This window comes from Giraffa tippelskirchi, chromosome 4, assembly GCF_054371585.1.
Source record: "Giraffa tippelskirchi isolate mGirTip1 chromosome 4, T2T-mGirTip1v1.2.pri, whole genome shotgun sequence".
NCBI classification, from domain to species: domain Eukaryota; kingdom Metazoa; phylum Chordata; class Mammalia; order Artiodactyla; family Giraffidae; genus Giraffa; species Giraffa tippelskirchi.
Genome location: NC_137278.1, coordinates 64,813,301 through 64,831,434, shown reverse-complemented (window position 1 = coordinate 64,831,434; position 18,134 = coordinate 64,813,301). Strand labels below are relative to the sequence as shown.

Here is an 18,134-nt window from a genome sequence, read left to right as displayed (position 1 = left end):
ACTTGGACCGAACATTTCCACATTGCCAGATCTGAAGCACTTTATTGGAGCTCTGGGCCGAAGCTATTACCCTGTATATAAATTCTTTAGTTTCCAAGGGGGATTAGAGCCAGGTAATTAAAATCATGTCAGGCTCCAGTCAGGAAAGTGGCCCCAGTTATTGTACTTTCTAGTTGGCTACACGGTTTTGTTTGGCAGAAGTAGTTTATCTAAGGGAAAAGCATGACTTCCTACTAAGTTTGCTTCTGATGCTATCTTTTGGAAATGGTAAAATAGTCATGTGGTTATCTAGTCCTTTCTTGAAATGGTATGAAAAAGGTGATGAATGGGATTTGAGAATATGCCTACTTTTTGCAGTCTCAAGTGTTCTCTTGGTTGTCTTGCTGCATTTTCTCAGTCAGCCCTTTACGGGCTACCCTTAAGCATTTTCTAATTGAAGCAATAATGTGTTGCTTCAGTCAGCAGGGTCTCTGTTTTGAGATATTAGTGTCCTGGAGAGATCAAGCTGTGGTATCACATACCCTCACTGGACTACCTCCTACTCATTAAATTTCAACTTGAAGCAAATGTCCTGGGATGTGTCCTAGTTGTGCAAATTAGATGCTAGTTAATATAAATCTAAGTTACCCACTTATTGTATTTAGCTAAAACATAATTTCTATATTTACTCTCAATTTATCCACCTAAAAATGAATTTACAGTTTTTACATGCAGACGTCTCTAGACTTCCATGATGCCCATTATCAATCTGATACTTGAATCTAGGAAATCATGATGGAGACACATTTCACAGTCTAGAGAATAGGTTTTAAATATGTCTGTTGTGCAATATTTGTATCTTGGTAAGAATCCTTTGTATTTATATTTACATAGCACCTTTCATCCAAGAATTTAAAAGTGATTTAACTTTACAACATTATTTGGTGGCAAAACCTAACTTCCATTTCAGTTTCTTTTCAACTATACATGCCGTATCTCTTCATTAATGGTCTTTCTGAAAGTAGACTATGAACACAACACCGTTACTGGCCTACCAAAAAGAGAGGGTAAAAAAGAGAAGGGCATAAGGAAGGAGGGGGAGAGGGAGACACATTTCTCATGGCTACTAGGTTAGTGATGAAACACACAGTTCATAAACCACACACTATGGAATTATTCCAAAGATTTTTAGAGCTGGTAGTGAGAGCCTAAGAAGTACATTTTTAAAATTAAAAAGTCAGTATCTTTCTCATTTCAGACCTTTAAGATTATTCATATATTTATGTTAAATAATGAATTTGCATTAATATGTGTCAATGCAATTTTTGATTTCATAAGAAAATAAAACTGTGATAGAAAATTGGAACTACAAAAAAATTGATGTTTCCCTGGGTTAACTAAATTTACTTTTTTGTGCTTCTTTCAAATGTAAAACAAATGCATACAAATATTTCAAAAGTACTGATAACAGTTACCAACTTTAATGTAGTCTTATAAAGGACAAAAACAGAAAAATTCTTATTAATAAGTGATAACCTTAATAATAAATGAGTTCCTGGCAAAATGCAGATCGTAGTAAATTATTTACATTACTTTTGCCATAAGAAAACTTCTTAAGCAACAGTCAGCTCTCAAGTTAAAAAAAAACATACATACATAACCCAACACTAAAGAAGGGAAATGAATTCAAACACAATAGCTTTATCTTGGGAATGTCTTTTTCTAGAAAACCACCTTACTAAAAAAAACGTTTCAGAAAAACACATTCTAATTACCTTGGATCCATGTGTGAATGAGTTACTTAGTGTTCCTTAGCAGGGAATATGGAAATATTAGTATCACTGTAAATTTTTTTATAACTCCTATCATGGATTTTTCAGTTATTTCATAAACTGAGTTTCTTTTGCAGTGCATCAAAATAATCGGCTTAAAAATAAGAGAATACCAACACATGCAGTCTGCTAACCAAATAAGGCTCTGACATGCCTAAACAATGTTCTCTGTATCTTGATATATAGTACATTCCACAGCATACTACAGCATTTAATTTAGGTTTACACAACTAAATATAAATGGCTAGACTCAGGCTAGTACTTAGCAGAAGCATTAAGCAAACATGGATAAATTCATAAACAAATGATGAAAGAAGTATATTGTTCTTGGAGTACTTCTTGAACCCTTAAAACACTTGGTCCTTAGCGAGAGAACATGCTTTATTCAGTAGATCTTAACAGTACAATGTACATAATAAGTCACAAAAACCTTCTAAAAATTTTGGCAGTTGACTCCAGTAGTGCTCCTTGATTCAAGGAAGGAATGAAGGTTTGTATTTCTTTCCTGCTCTAGTCACGAAGGATTGTTAAGTCTCCTTAAAGATTTTAAAAAATGATTCCTATAGTTGAGTGTCTTGTTACTTCAGAAATAAAGGCTTCACACTGAGAAACTGAAGGACACTTTTCTCTCTGTATTTAGTTGGAAAGTAGAAAGAAAGAAAATATAAGAAAAGTTTGAAGATAAGAGATATAAAATACAGAGCAACCACTAAAAGAACAGCATGCACCAGGTACTTTTACAGGGATAAGAGTGACAGAGAGAGAATTTGTCTAAGCAGCTCTTCGTAGAAAAGACATTTAATTTATTCTCCTCAATTACCAAGAACATTGCACAGAAGTTATATTCCTACCAGAAAGATTTTAAACTGAAAAAGTAACTTATAAAACATTATTCATCAGTAAAATCAAATTTAAATTGAGGGAAAAAAATATTTTTAAAGATTGTTTTCCTGCACTAAGGGGCTTCCCGGGTAGTTCAAACGGTAAAGAATCTGCCTGCAATGCGGGAGACCCGGATTTGATCCCTATGTTGGGACGATCCCCTGGAGAAGGGCATAGCAACCCACTCCAGTATTCTTGCCTGGAAAATTCCATGGACAGAGGAGACTGGCAGGCTACAGTCCATGGGGTTGCAAAGAGTTGGACACAACTGAGTGTGCACTGATGTCCGAAAGCTTTGAGGAATCATGTAATTTTGATTTACTAATCAGACAGAAAATCATGAATTAAGCAAGCAATATTTACATCTGTTAATGCAATGTGCACTTGTTCTTATACTTAATGCAGTTAGTTTGTATAAATGAGATTAATCTCATTTACATTTTAAGCAAGAAACTCACCACTTGGCCCACATGTCATGTAGTGGGGTTATAGAATTAGGAGCTTTGTTGCTCCCTAGACCTGCTTTTTGAATTTCTGTTTTCTTGTACTTTGTCCACATCTGCAGGAGAAAAGCATTTCATGTTATTTAATGAAAAGCTAAACATAATACAATTCATGAAGATAAGAAACCAAATAGCTCTCACTGCGTAGGGCAAGGAGAAGGAATCTAACTCTGGAAATGTCATTAATCTGATAGACATCTCTACTTAAAGACTGATTTACATGTTTTAGAAGCCATAAATAATAATGTCCTCTTGGTGTCTGATAGGTTTATTATGTTTATTTACTAAATGGTCACATATAGTTTTAAAGTAAAAAAGAATCTTGCATGCAGCAGCAGAAACATCCACAATGAAATATTTGTATTGTTTACTAAGAAAACCAGGCCTTGAGGCTTACTTTGTAGGAAAATATACCTACTTACACTGTTAGAGTTAAAACTACTTTGGTCAAAGGGGACCCAAAGCCTAACATGAATTTACAATGCCACAAATAATAAGGGTATCATTTCTAGAAACCTAAGACAGGAATATGAAAGCTATTCAATTTCATCTAAAATTAGGGTACTAATACAGGCATAACTCGGAGATAACTGCAGGTTTGGTTCCAGACAACTATAATAAAGTGAATTTTGCAATAAAGCGAGTCACATGAATTTTTAGTTTCCCAATGCACGTAAATAACAGTGTATATATCTTAATTAAAAAATACTTTATTGCTAAAAAGAGCTATCCATTATCTGAGCCTTTAGCAAGTCATAATTTTTTTTGCAATAGTAACATCAAAGAGCATGGATCACCAATCACCATAACAAATGTAACAATAATGAGAAAGTTAGAAATATTCTGAGAACTCCCAAAATGTGACAGAGACATGAAGTGAGTAAATGCTGTTGGAATAATGGCACTGATAAGCTTGTCTGACAGAGGGTTGCCACAAACCTCTAGTTTGCTGGGGGAAAAAAACCCACAGTATTTGTGAAGTACCAGAAAGCACAATAAAACGAGGTATGCCTGTAATCCTCTGTGAAGTTGCAGAATGTTTATGGAGATGTCTTGAAAAAAGTACAGCTATTCAACTGAGTCAGAGCTGCTTCACATTGATCGGAAAATAATTTTTTTTTTTTTAATTGGAGCATCTTGTAAGATTTCATTTACAGAAGGTATTATGTTGATTTTTTTTTAAGAGTTTGGGAAACACTAGCTCTATATGATTTCTAAGGCTCTTATCACTGCTAAAAATGTGATTTCAAGTGCTATCAAGAAACACTGGTAAATAGTGTTTTAAGGGAATTTTATGACCTTACAGCCAGTGACAGTTTCTGGAGGAAATATCACCTCTATTCTCTGACAGTCCTCAAGACACATGGACATGGTATGTATCTATCAGTCTTACATGCACATGTGTGTATATTCTTTTGGAAAACATGCTGTATATGTAACTATAGTCATCTGGGTTAGAAATGCTTCTCTCCTGTAAGTCTAACACTGTAAAATAATCACAGTATTTACCATATAGTAGCATATGATTTCTCAATGTATTTTAATAAATAAATTTAATCTTAAACTTTTAAAAAAGTCTTATTATCAGGTTATGAAGAAAGAAAAGGGACACCAAAAAACATTTGAAATGTTAGGACTAATTGTGAAATAAGTAACAAATGGATTGATGTTTTCATGTAGATAAAATATATTAAGTGGTATTAAAAATAAGAAAATTTCTGATTGTTTATTTGATGACCTGCACTGGAAGCTTTTTTTTTTTTTTTAGTAAAAGGCGGAAGATTTATTCAATCTGAAGTGAAACCAACACATTGGAAGCATTTTTAGTAAGAGCTGGCTGTGAGAAAAGAAGTATGGTCAAAGATATAAACAGAAGGGGCCTAGGCCTGAAATGATCTTGTGTAAGTACAAGAGAATGGTGAAATTTACAACGGATACAAATTTCCTTTTTTTTTTTTTTAATTTTTGCCCGTGCTGTGTGGCTTGCAGGATCTTAGTTCTGTGACCAGGGATCGAACACAGGCCCTCAGCAGTGAAACTGCAGAGTCCTAACCACTGGACTGCCAGGGATTTCCCAGGTCACACATTTCATTAAGCAAAGATTCTTTAGAAATTTTGTTTTCTCTGTCCCAATGAATAACAATAATAATTTACTATAACAACATGTGTAAAATAATAATTTCCTCCTTGTTTATCAAGTTACATTTCAAATCATTTCTTCTAGGTGCCAAGCTGCATTACTGTCAGTGATATTTAGGCTGAATCAAGACAGCAAAAACATTTCAGATACAGAGCTAAGGTATACTTCTCCATAAGTGAGTGAGTCAGGGTTATGGGTTTCTTGGGGCTTGTTTTTTTGTTGTTTTATTCTGGAAGTTAGAAACTCAATTTTGGCTGATTCTGTTTTAAAATGCTATGACCACAGGAAGATAATTTTAAAGTTTATGACATGAATAGAGTTGGCAAATATTTTCTCTATCTTTTATGATTATTTTTTAGCTAAGAGGTTGCAATTATTCTTAGTTTTAAAATTTGTTCTACTAGAAACATGTCTGTTTGTTTATATGGTTATAAACACTAATTTTACATTTTATTTTAGCACAATGTACTCATTTTAGAAAATTCTGTTTTTAGGACATATGTAACTTAGCAATAAATTATAGAATTATTTAAGTAACAATCTTCACCACTCAGTAAACTTGCTACCCTTTTAAAAGAGCAGTAAAAATGCAAATTTCCCACACACTGAGTATGATTTGCTTTATTTCTCTTTGATTCTACAGTAAAAAAACCCTGAAAAAACTACTGTGTGATTCCAAGTAAAAAAGTCATCCTGAAAGAAAGATAGTACTTGAACTCTTATGTTTATCAAATCAAGAAAAGTGCAGAGAAGAAATAGAATATAAATGCTCCTAGTCACTGTATAAGTCACATTTAAATTCAACGGTTTTTTTTAAATTACACTAAATTTATGAGTATTAACAATATTTTAAATCTGAACAATTTTATAAATATGGGCAGTAGTTAATATTTGCTATGTAAAGTGTTGACTTATTAACTATTTCTTTGAAAATAAAACAGCAGGGAAGAAGGTAAAATTAAATGGCAAAAAAAATGGCATCTTTTTAACATATTTTCCTTACTAATACTGTACATGTACAATATGAAGTGCACATTTTGGGGAAAAGAAGGAAAGGACAAGAGGGAGGGAGACAGGGAAAGGGGAGCAAAAGGGACAATGAGCATTCTTTTTTGGAATCAACAAATATGACTTGGAAATGCCTTCTTAGGTAATTATAGCATGCAACCATTTTAACATGCTTCCAGGTATCTAAGTAATAATCTCTTATTGGGTGACAAGAAATGTGAAAAAGGAGGTTCAAGGTTCTTGAAGTCATGCAGAAAATGTACAATGCAATTAATAGTTCATGCAGGCTTTGCTGTGGTTACATAATCACATTTACATACATGCCACAATGTACACTTGAACACTATGCCACAACTTAAAAATATAAACCTAGTCAAATGATCTTTTCAACAGCAGCTCTTCAAATCAGATTAGAGAAGCATAGTGTGTATCAAATGACATCAGTGTTATATTGTGCAGTTTTGATCATACACAACCATATTCATACCAAACCGTTTGATTATCCTCAGAAACCAACAATGCAGCTTCTGTGTCATCAGGATAGAGGCATGCAGGAGTGGTAAGATTATTATTGTCTACAGAAGACTGTGGATTAATGCTACTGTGGCTCTGATGATCAGAAAACTGCTCATTATCTTTCTGAGTAGTTTTTTCCAAAGAAGCAGAAGCCTGTTCAGTTACCCTGGTGATTGGTTTGGGAGGTAACCCACTTATGTTGCTAACTAATTCTGTATTCAGGGATAAAAATGGCTGAGCTGGATGAGCCACAGTAAAGGACTCTATGCTATCTGTAGCTGATCTTCCAAATGCATCATTAGACATATTTATCATGGCAAAAGTTTGATTTAGAAAATGTGACCTTTCAGTTCTTGAGTTTCTGGCCTGGGTATGTGGAGACTGGGGCTTGTCTGTAGCTAAATCATTTTGTGCTTGAGAACCTAGAGCAGATGTCAGACTATGAAGTGTATAAGAGGACCACTGGTGTAAACAGTACTCACTAGATGTCGCAGTGACGCTGCTATCAGCAGGAGCTGGTGGTGAGTCAACTGACATAGGTAGTCTACTGTCCTTGGTCAAAAAATCGTGGATGCTTGTCCTTCGAGTAGTTCCTTCGGCAGTAGAGATAACACTGCTTGCACGAGGTAAAGTGGCATAGGGATTACTATCTTTTGATTGTCGTGACAGAGAAGTTTCTTTTATTAATTTTATCTTTCCTTGAGCGCCTCGTGTAGGCTTTCCTGAAGAACTCATGAAACAGGTATCTTCAGCCTTTTGAGGACCAGGTCTCACAAACTGTTCAGGCTTAGTTGTCCGTCTATCATGGAAGTCTCCTGGAGTTTTTCCACTTACTGACCTGGCCAGACCACAGCTAACTGGTTTGTTTTTTCCCAAAAAGTCAGAAGAGACAGACAAACTTTTCATTACTTCATCTAAAAGATTCTCTTGACTTGAGGGCTTTAGCTATTAAAAAAAAAAAAAATCAAAGCAGATTAGTGAATACAGCCATACTTTTGCTTTCCTGATATGGTAGACTATAAAAAATTGCTAATTGTCAGGATACACTTAACAGGAGGCTTCCTGTGTGCTGTTTTCAGTCTTGCATGAATTCTATGTTCCTTAACAGCACCTGAATACAGGTGCCAGAGAGCTGGCAAGCCGGCTTTCGGGGATAATAGAAATTCACGTATCTCATTTGGTGAACAGCAGCCATTTACAACTCTCCTCCTTTCTGATATGTAAAGTAACTTTTACAACCCCCTCTCTTGAGAATGATTCTAGCCTCTGGCTTTCTAGACGACTTATTAGATTTTTGATCCCTGTCTCTGCTAAAAAGGGCTATCTTGTAAGAGAGTATATATATGCCCACAATATGTTGAATAAACGCCTTTTGTTCCATCAGAGCACTGGTCCCTGTGTCTCTCTCTCTCTCTGCCCCCCCACCTCCTCTGTCCCCTTCATGCGGCTCAGCCTCTTTTCTTCCTTCTTTCACTTTCTTATCGGTCGACTCTGTACCCCCAAGTTTCGGTCCATTAAAGGACCACAACAGCTAATGTCTCTAAACACTCTTTAACTTAAAAAAAAAAAGGCTCTAAACTTCAACCATAGAAATTTAACTTATAGTGTCCATCTAAATTAAGGTCACCATATATAAAACTAACCTGCATTGAGGTAAGCTTGTTGCTTTCTTCTAAAAACTGTTGTAGAGTAACAACTTCACTTCCAGGGGAACCAGTTTTGATCTTGTGATGTGCCCGACTCTCTAGTGTTCTGTGCTGGAGCACTGGACTTGATCTGGTCTGTCTTTTCAAGTACTGGATTGGACTGCTGCCACTGCTGGACCATGCCTCATGCTCATGAAGCAGGCTAAATTCTCCACTGCTGTGGCTTTGTGGCCTGCTCTGGATATTAACTGCACCTGCTTTAGGAGTAAATGGTGTGTTAAGAATTCAATAATAGACGCAAGATTAACACTATGTAAGTACTGACAATTTATCGACTGGATTCTTATGAACAGCCAAACTGACTTTCAAAGCTTTATTCAAAAATACTTGGTAAATAAACCATGTTAATCTTTCATCAGTCTAATAACTGTCTACCATAGCATGCTTCCTTATTTGTCAGGATGACAAATACTGTAAGCTCCACAATGGCAAACACTTGCTTTCACCACCAGACCCAGAACCTAAGCATATACATCAGGCACTCTATACATTTGATGAGTAAATGAATGAATAAACAAGGAAATAATACATTTTTAAAATTTCAGGTTAAAAAACTGTAAAACACCTTACAATTTTTAGAAAAACATTTGTTGTTGTTTTAGTCATGAAGTCATGTCTCACTCTTTTGTGACCCCATGGACTGTAGCCCACTAGGTTTGTCTCTCCATGGAGTTTCCCAGGCAAGAATTCTGAAGTGGGCTGCCATTTCCTTCTCTAGGGGATCTTCCTGACTCTTAGACCTGCTGCATTGGCAGGTGAATTCTTTACCACTGAGCCACCAGGGAAGCCCAAAATATGATTATACGAATTTGAAATTGAGAATGTTAAAACCAAACACTCTAATAATTCGAATTCTTTGACTTTCTATGAAGTCTATGTTCCTTATTTGAAGGCCTCTCTGTTCATCCTAAACGAATAACCTTAAAGAGTGTGATAACCTAGAGGGGTGGAAGGTGGAAGGGAAGTTCAAGAGGGAGGGAACATATGTGTATCTATGGCTGATTCATACTGATGTATGGCAGAAACCAACACAACACTGTAAAGCAATTATCCTCCAATTAACAATAAATGAAAAATAAGTAAAAGAAATAATCTTAAGAAATTTTTTTAAAATTTAAATAGCAAGCATCTAAGGAAAGTCAAATGGAGACATGATATAATTAACTTAGAAAATTCCAGTAAAAATCAAGTATGTAGTATCTCATTCTTTATTTAATGTCTGAATAATCTGATTCTCCCTGCTTTCCACTGTCAGTATGATAGCTTTAAAAGACTCAACTGAGGCTGAACAATGATAAAGAATGCAAATTACTAGTTCTGGAAAAAAGCTCCCCAAAGTTGATGCTATTCCTTAAGAGTGCTTATTCATTTTGATTAATCACAAACTGCAGAAGCATCAAGATGGAAAATGCAACTTTCCATGGTTTCCTAATCACAGAGAATAAAGTGGGTCATAAAAGATTTTGGCTCAAACTATGTAACAATTTGTAGGAAAAAGATTTTCTTAAATTTTCAGATCAGAAAAGGCTTCTTCACACTTCAGGTAATATTTTTCTAAAGGATATAAGAACATGATTGTAAACATGAAAAAATAATCACTCGAAATCAGATTTTTCAGATCACTGCAACAAATATTAAAATTATAACTGAGACAAAATTATTTTATAATACAGGAAAGCAATAGAACAAATGCGCTCATTATAATTTCACAATTCTGTTCTGTAGAAAATAACTACTTTAACAAACTTTTATAATCTATTAAATAATTCCAGAATTTGAATAAGCAGTATACCTTTAAGAAAAAAGGTATCAGTTGATACTTCCAGACATTCACATAAAATTTCAGCTTGGAATGCACATTAATAAACTGAGGAAAAAGGTATCTTGAACTAATTCTTTATATGAGATATATGCATCCATTTGGCACTTGTTACACTCACACAAACACAATTGTCTTCTCAAATTAAAAAAATATATTCCTCCTTATTTCGTGGATAAGCAAAGCTAAAAGTATTTCTAAAACACTTTGAGTTCAGTGTACATGTATCATGAGAAAATTAAGGCCAACCATTTTCATGACAAAGACAAAATGTAAGAAAATAAGAACTTACAGATACTTTTGAAATAGAAACAAGGAAAAGACTTTACCTGTGAAGATGAAAAATGGAAACTAAAATAACTGCTCCTGTTTTTACATTTGTACACATTGAAATACATTTGTATTACAATGTGAAAAGCATAAAATATTCCAAGGAACTATGTTCCAAACACAGATGATTTGGATTTCATTTTACCACAGGAACTTAATCAATTTCCCACTTTTTCACAAATCTGGAAATGGATGGAGCATATTAATAAATTTACCTACAGCATACCTTTGACTTCATGGAGTGAAGCATTATTATTGCTATTGCTAGTGGATGTTCTGCCACTATCAAGGCTGGCTGGTCTCGAAGCTAAATGAAAAAATCAGGAGACAGTGATAAAACTTGCAGCTGAAGACACTGAACTTTACATTACATTCTGATTACAGAATGCTTTGAGGAAGCAATCATGCATACTTTCACAGACTGAGCATGCCCACAGAGAGTTGAGTCTTATAGATTAGCGAGCAAAGGCATTTCGAGATAGTTCACTTAAACAATTAAGAACAGGACACTTCTGAGACAACAGCTGAGATTCCAACAAAAGAAGATAAAGTGAATAATCAGATTTGGAAATGGATTTCTAGATGGATACCAGGACTGTTGTGGTTGAACAGAATGACATGTCCCCAAAGGAAAAAAAAAAAAAAGCTAGTGATTAGGTCACAAAAGATCAGACAAGGAACCCTGCACATTGCAGAGATGCCACGAACAGGAGGAATATGAGCATCTGCAGAGTTAATGTCCTGTATTCCTATCCATACAAGGGAAACAACTGAACCGTTATCATGGCCCCACCCTGCTTCCTAAAATCCTGCTCACATATGAAATTTCTTTAACGTATTCCTTTACTTATTAAATTTATTCCTTTTCTATTTTTTTATTAATAATTTAGTTTGGTAAGAGAAGACTTTCCAGTCAGAAACTAAACACTGAAATGCTCAACACTGCAGAAAATGTGGTTTCTTAAGAGTTTGTCCTTTACCAGAGTAAGTATTTTTAAAACCAAATATGAAATGTATCTAATAACTTTATGCCAAAATGGCAACAAAATTACCGTTAAGCATTGTGCAGACATACTTTATATATGACCTTGACTAAAGTAGAGACTATTTAGATGAAGTAATAACCTTATAAAAGGAAAAAGGGAGTATTAGGTTTGAAGAAATGGCAGAAGTAGCTATGAGATGCAGGTTAGAGAAAACATGCTTGCTGGCAATGCCACATTCATGAGGTCAATGCAAGAGTCTTAGCATTCTCATTCTGTATGTAATATGTACTTGCTAAATAAAGTTCATATCTTACCATGAACTCTTGATCCCGTACTAGAATCATCACTAATACCTTGTGGACTTACGTCTTCAAAGGATGTAGTATCTACGTAAAATAGTAGAATGGATATAAAATTTTTTTAACAAAAAAATTATAAAATTTTATTTATGCAGAATATGGAAATTATTTTTTAATCATGTACAGTACATCTTGATTTAACATATTTCATATACTCAATCAGAAACTGGAATAGGAGTAAGAAACAGAATAACTCTGATGTGAGTTGACTTGCTTAAGGAAAATACCAGAAGCACGGAAACAACCTCCCTGTGACCCTGCAAAGCAAAGCAAGAGCCTGGGTTGTTCTATGTGGTTCTCTGATGTTGTAGTGTTTCTAGGTTTTTTGTTTGTTTGTTTTTTTAAAGCTTCTATCACTCTCTCCTTTTCTTTCTTTTACTTGGTTTACTTTTCCATTTCTTGTTAGTTCATTAGCTGTTTATTATGAAAGACCTAGGAAAGATGCAGTTATCTGTATGATGTTTTAAATTTTTGAAATGATTTGAAAATTCTCTCAGATTAAATCCAGATTGTTTTGGTAATTAGTTCAGGTTGCTGCTGTCAAAAAAATTAACATTGAAAAGTCAAATAAAAATTCCTGTTGCCAACAGTTACACCACAGTGCAAATAGCAGACGGCCTATACCTTTATTATTAACCAACTGCTTGGATCTGAAGCCTGTAGAAGAGTTGACAGTTGAAAAGTTGATGGCTGTAGTAGAGAAGGCCATAGCTCCCAATTCTTTTCTCCTTTTACCCGTTGAAATATCATCAGGAACCTCCAAATTCTCAGTACTACCTGTCCACTGTCCTCCTGCTAGGACCATGGACTGCACCAGGTCATTCATGGCTGGGATGCAAATGAAAGCAAATGAATCAGCATGGTTAATGTACTTGCTCTTATTTCCATTTTATATTATAAAGGTTCTGATTATTGTCTATGGATTAATGCAAGTGAAATAAAAAACTAACCACAAGGTCATTTGAATTATGACATGCATTTAGCTCTATGAAATGAGGAGGCCAAAGCTTGATAAACTTCAGTAAATAATTTTATCACCCTCCACCCCCTTTAAAGATAGGAAAAGGAATTTTACTCTGTACAACTGCCTTTTGAGCAGTGATGTGCAATATAATTAGAAGCCTTCAAAATGTGGTTTTGTGGTGACAAAAATGGAATGAATAAAGGTAAGATGGAGAGCAGTTCTTTACAGCATCACTATTGAAAATGATAAAGAGTCCTTGGTCAGAGCAGGTTACTGAAGAAATTATTCATTTTATGAATCAAATAAGTATACCACTCAATAAAAACCTGAAAGAGAGGATATCCAGTGACAGACATTTAATGTGATTAATTACCCATTCCAATTAAAAAAAGAAAAACCAGAGTATCAGTATATAAAGAATGACAAACATTTTCAAGGATTACAGGCCATTTTATTTATTTATTTAATCCTAGTTCATTAAGAAAATAAATACCTAATGCTAAAGGTTTTGTTATATTTTCTTTAAGCAAATTTCTTTGGGAAGAAATCTTTATGGCATATAAAATTAAAGTTTTTTTTCTGCCAACTTTTAGAAAGCACTGGAAATTTATAAGTATATTACATGTATGACTAAACATATGCATGTATATGTATAAATGAACATACATATAATGCAAATTCAGTGCCAGTTTTGAAAAAAAAATTCTTCTAGCTCCATGGGTTACAGGAAGACTGCACTTTGCAAAATAAGAAAATTGGCACAGTCCAGAGAATGGTTAGTGAAAATTAGTAATGGAAGCCAGTGTAGTCATTTGAAAGAAGCTGAACTGTCATAAAGTCTTACACATGGAACGACGGTAGCAGGCCTTCATTTTGTCTTTATCCTTCGGTCTGTTCCTCAAAAAGGGCAGTCTTTTCAGTGCAACCACTTTAATGTCAGAGCATGAGAAAAAACAGAAACAGAAAAATGAAAGAAGAAAGGGAGAAGAACAGATGGGAGTTAAATGTTGAAATTAAGGACAGAAATGAATGTCTGAGTTTCAGCTATGTAAGCTACACTAAAGCTATTATTCTCGTGCTGCTGAGTGATTATGAAATATGAAGTATGTACTTTGATACTTTAAAATACTTGGAAAAGCACTGAAGACAATGATGAAAAACATATACTTAGAAAACCTGGAATGACTAAAGTCCTATAAATGCAGGAAATCCTAAGAACTACTTACTGAAGGAACAATTTTTCTAGTTAAGTTGTAAAGATAGATAGACCTATATTATTAGGGCCACTCTTGGTGGACCAGGGAGCATACGTGATGAAAACGTAGAAGGCTTTTCACTCCTCTGTTTTAACTTTTTTTTTGTCATGCCAAATGGCATGTGGGATCCTCATTCCCCAACCAGGGATTGCACCTGTGCCGCCTACAGTGGAAGCACATGGGGTCTTAACCACTGGACCACCAGGAAGTCCCTATTTTCTTTAACTTTTTAAATTATAAGGTTTTATTTTGGAAAAAAATAATTTAGGAAAATGTACATCTTGTATTTTAGTAAAATACCTCAACAAAAACTAGGGTGTTCCGGGATGTTTAAAATAGCCTAAAGAAACTTTTAAATATTTCATTATTTCTTTAAATGTTAAAAAAGCAAATAGGGAACTACTTCTTGGTTTAAACTGAATTCTGATGCATTATTTAGAAGCACCACAGAAATATATATTCTTCTAAGACAAGTCTCTCAAAAGATGGCATGAGCAATTATATTAATTTCATTTTGCAAAAGGTTGGCTGGAAGAAAAAACAAAAGTATTTTGATAGTAGCTTTTAAGCTCTGATAAGCCCAAAAAATAAGGAGGCATCCTAAAAAGCAAGCAGAAGTGATAGAAAATTATGTATTTGTAACATTTTTAGATATTTTGAAGGGCTTTGGGAATCAGTTTATTTAAAAAAATCACAGCACGACACAGGGAAATTATCAATATATGAATGAAAATTTTGCTTATAACTACAGTAGGAGTCATTAACATAAAAATTTAAATGTTCACTAGAGTAACATTCTTAAGAATGTTACATACTTTAATAAGATTTTAATGGAAAATATTATTATACCTCTTTGGAGCTGCAATTTAAGAGGCAGGGAAAAAACTCACATTAAGATTTAAAAGCGTATTGCATACAGCCTTAATAACTATGCTCTTTCTTACAGTTTGCTCTTATAAATAATAAAAAGCTCTTCTGACAAACTGACAAGTATCACTCATTAAGGAGAATGCAAAAACATACAGCTTTTTAACTTACTTATTTGATTGCTATTAAGAATAGTCATGACTCATTTAAACTTTTTGTTTCTAGCTCAGAAAACACAGCTGTTTTCAATGGTTAAAAAGAAATGAACTGAAAGCAATGTAAAAATGGACACTTAGCTAAAACAAAGCTGAATGGTTGCAGCATGCATACGTCTTGTTTAGATACTTTCTTTTTCTGTTTTCAACTGTTTTCCATAGACTGCTTTACTGACAGACAGACACTCTTCCAAAATGGAAGGGATAAAAGGAATTTTATATTTGCCAGTGGTAGAAAGTGATCGTTCTTATGGCAATTAGTTTGTAGACATACAATGTTCGCTTCCCAAACTATACTGAAATTATGGGAACATTAGAATGATAGGGTTTTCTGCTTATTTTTAAAATTCTAAAACTGAATAACTGCTGGAAAGAAGAGTATTACTTCCTTCTGATTTTTACTCTGGAGGTTTCCAGCATAGAGTATGAAGGAATGATATAGACTGATAATTTAAAACAAGATGACCTTAAAAAAGACTGTTGTACCTTTCTTGTCTTTCTTGTGTATATTCTCCTACTTGAATTATCTTCCTTTAATTAAAACAATTATATATACGCATGACCATTTCTCATTAAATCAGATGCCAGATATTTTATATCCAAAGATAGTAGATAAAACTGAATCATCTGGCACCTTTTTAAGGAAAACTTGATAATCTCTCTACAATACTTGGAGGTTTCATGTAGGTTTGGCCAACAAGACTAATCTTATGAGAACAGATAGAACTAAACCACTTTCTTATACACAAACATATTTGTAAGTGTGTATGTATGAATATGGTACTCATGTACGTGTATGATTTTTTGTTGCTTACTTGTGGATTCTAGTTCTTAGCGTGCTATAGTTGCATTCTTAAATATAGCCTATAATGAACGTCTAATCTCTTACACTCTAAAACACTGTTTTTTCAGAGATAATTCCCCTGAGGACAAAACCATGTCTATACAGCTTTTTGAGTGTTTTGAGAGCTGCCCATACAGAGTCTATCCCTGGGGGAAGTAGTGGCTGCTTTTGCCTGCTATTTACTTCAAAAGAATAATATTGAAATGTATATATTAATACATACAAATGTATACATATATATAGTATCTATCTTGTACATATGTCTTACGTATAAACATATACACATATATATACTTTTAAATTTAGTGATTCTGGTGAGGGTGTGAGTGGATTCAAACTATCCTGTTTACATAAGTTATAAGAACATTGCTAGTAGTCAAATTCTCCTATATCTTCAAAGGGTCTACCACTGGATTCTTTACTTTCTCTTAAAATATTCTTTAGGCTTTTACTTTGCTCTTAATGTTTAGCTAAGCACACTAGTAATGAAATCAAGAGAGTATTAATTGTCGAGGTCACGCTATATTACACTTCAACATTTGTAACTTAAAAAATTAAATCACAAGTTTATACAGAAACTTGTATCTACAAATCCATTTTAACTGAACCTTTACCAAGCAATCCCTCAATAACTTTTATAACCTTCAATTATTTCTAAATCATTGAAAAACATTCTCTTCCAATTCATAGCTATTTTTCTTTGCTTCCTCTCCCTCAATGTAACTTTTTTCCACTTTGATATCATCACAGTATTATTAAAACCTCATTCTAAAAAGCCTTATTACTCTATTTAGTTACAAATAATTATGAAAATGAAATCTTATATAAATATTTCTCAGTTGCTCCTCATAATCGCCCTGTGAAGTAGGACGCAAAAGTAAAAGTCTTGCCCACATTAACAGAACTAGCAAGTGGCAGAGGTAATCTAGCTCTCATTTCACTGTTCTTTCTATACTATTTTACCTTCCTGGTCAAATGATGATATCTCTTTGTATTTCTCTAAATACACAATAAAGAAAATCACATGGCTATGCAGTACGGCAGTATGCAATGAATTTTAAAATCATATGGAGTTAAAAAGAAATGCATTCATCAGACATTATCCCAAAGGACTGTGGAAGCTATTTAAAAGAAATCTTTAGTAAGGAATCTAAATCAATTCTAGAGATCACAAATGTTTAAAGAGTTTAAGCACTCACTGCTGCTTTTCTTGGTCCCCAAAGTTTGGCCATCTTCTAAAGAGTTTGAACCTACTGAAGAACTATCTTGACTATCTTGATGGGGGAGTTGAAGAAATCCTTCACTGGAGTCTGAGCGGGTTGGTGTTAAAGTTAGTGATTTCTGGCGTTCCCGGTTAACGTCTTTCTTAGACTTTATCAATTTTCTCATTTTTAGAGTAATCCAGTTGCCTCTCCTAGTAAAGTAATTTTAAAAAGTCTTATCAGTTTAAAATTCAGCATACAAATCCCTGTCAAAATCAGAATCTTTTTTTCCCCAAAATAAAAATGAAAAAAAAAAACAACCAACTGGATAATAGTACCTTCTAGGAGGAGATGGGTCATAAAATTTGTATTGATCCATAATTTTCTCTTCTAATTTCTCCTTTTGTCGTCTTAATTCATTTAACTTATCACTATAAAAATAAAGTTACATTTAGGACATCCATATTTTGTACAGTTATGAATATTATTTGGATTCTATAATCTAACTTCTCCCCAAAACACAAAGAAGTACAAATACCATAGTTGACAACTAAGAATTTAATAGGCAGTAACAACAGAACTGTTTTCAAGTTTTTCGTTGTCTTTTAATTTACAACTTACTTAAATAAAAGGATATAGGACTTATAATCCCAATTTTCAACAGGATTTGTTTGTCTGAAGGAAATTGTCTATATTACAATATTATCATGACAAAAGAATTCTCTC

General features: G+C 33.9%; 1 protein-coding gene across 13 annotated transcripts in view; it reads right to left on the bottom strand.

Annotated features, from left to right (window-relative positions):
* Positions 1-1,429: 1,429 nt before the first annotated feature.
* CCDC88A (coiled-coil and HOOK domain protein 88A) overlaps positions 1,430-18,134 on the bottom strand; it is a 110,321-nt gene continuing 93,616 nt past the window's right edge. For 4 of the 13 annotated variants that reach the window (XM_081589481.1, XM_081589482.1, XM_081589472.1 and 1 more), the window contains exons 24-33: positions 17,747-17,839; positions 17,406-17,620; positions 13,869-13,952; positions 12,685-12,888; positions 12,016-12,087; positions 10,942-11,022; positions 8,504-8,763; positions 7,343-7,805; positions 3,152-3,252; positions 1,430-2,441 (exon numbers count right to left, since the gene is read on the bottom strand). In XM_081589481.1, coding sequence (XP_081445607.1) covers positions 3,188-3,252; positions 7,343-7,805; positions 8,504-8,763; positions 10,942-11,022; positions 12,016-12,087; positions 12,685-12,888; positions 13,869-13,952; positions 17,406-17,620; positions 17,747-17,839 — 1,537 coding nt within the window. In that variant the 3' untranslated portion in view covers positions 1,430-2,441; positions 3,152-3,187. Of the gene's footprint in view, positions 2,442-3,151; positions 3,253-5,942; positions 7,806-8,503; positions 8,764-10,941; positions 11,023-12,015; positions 12,088-12,684; positions 12,889-13,868; positions 13,953-17,405; positions 17,621-17,746; positions 17,840-18,134 lie in introns of those variants that run through there. The other 9 variants (XM_081589483.1, XM_081589484.1, XM_081589476.1 and 6 more) reach the window with 4 other exon arrangements.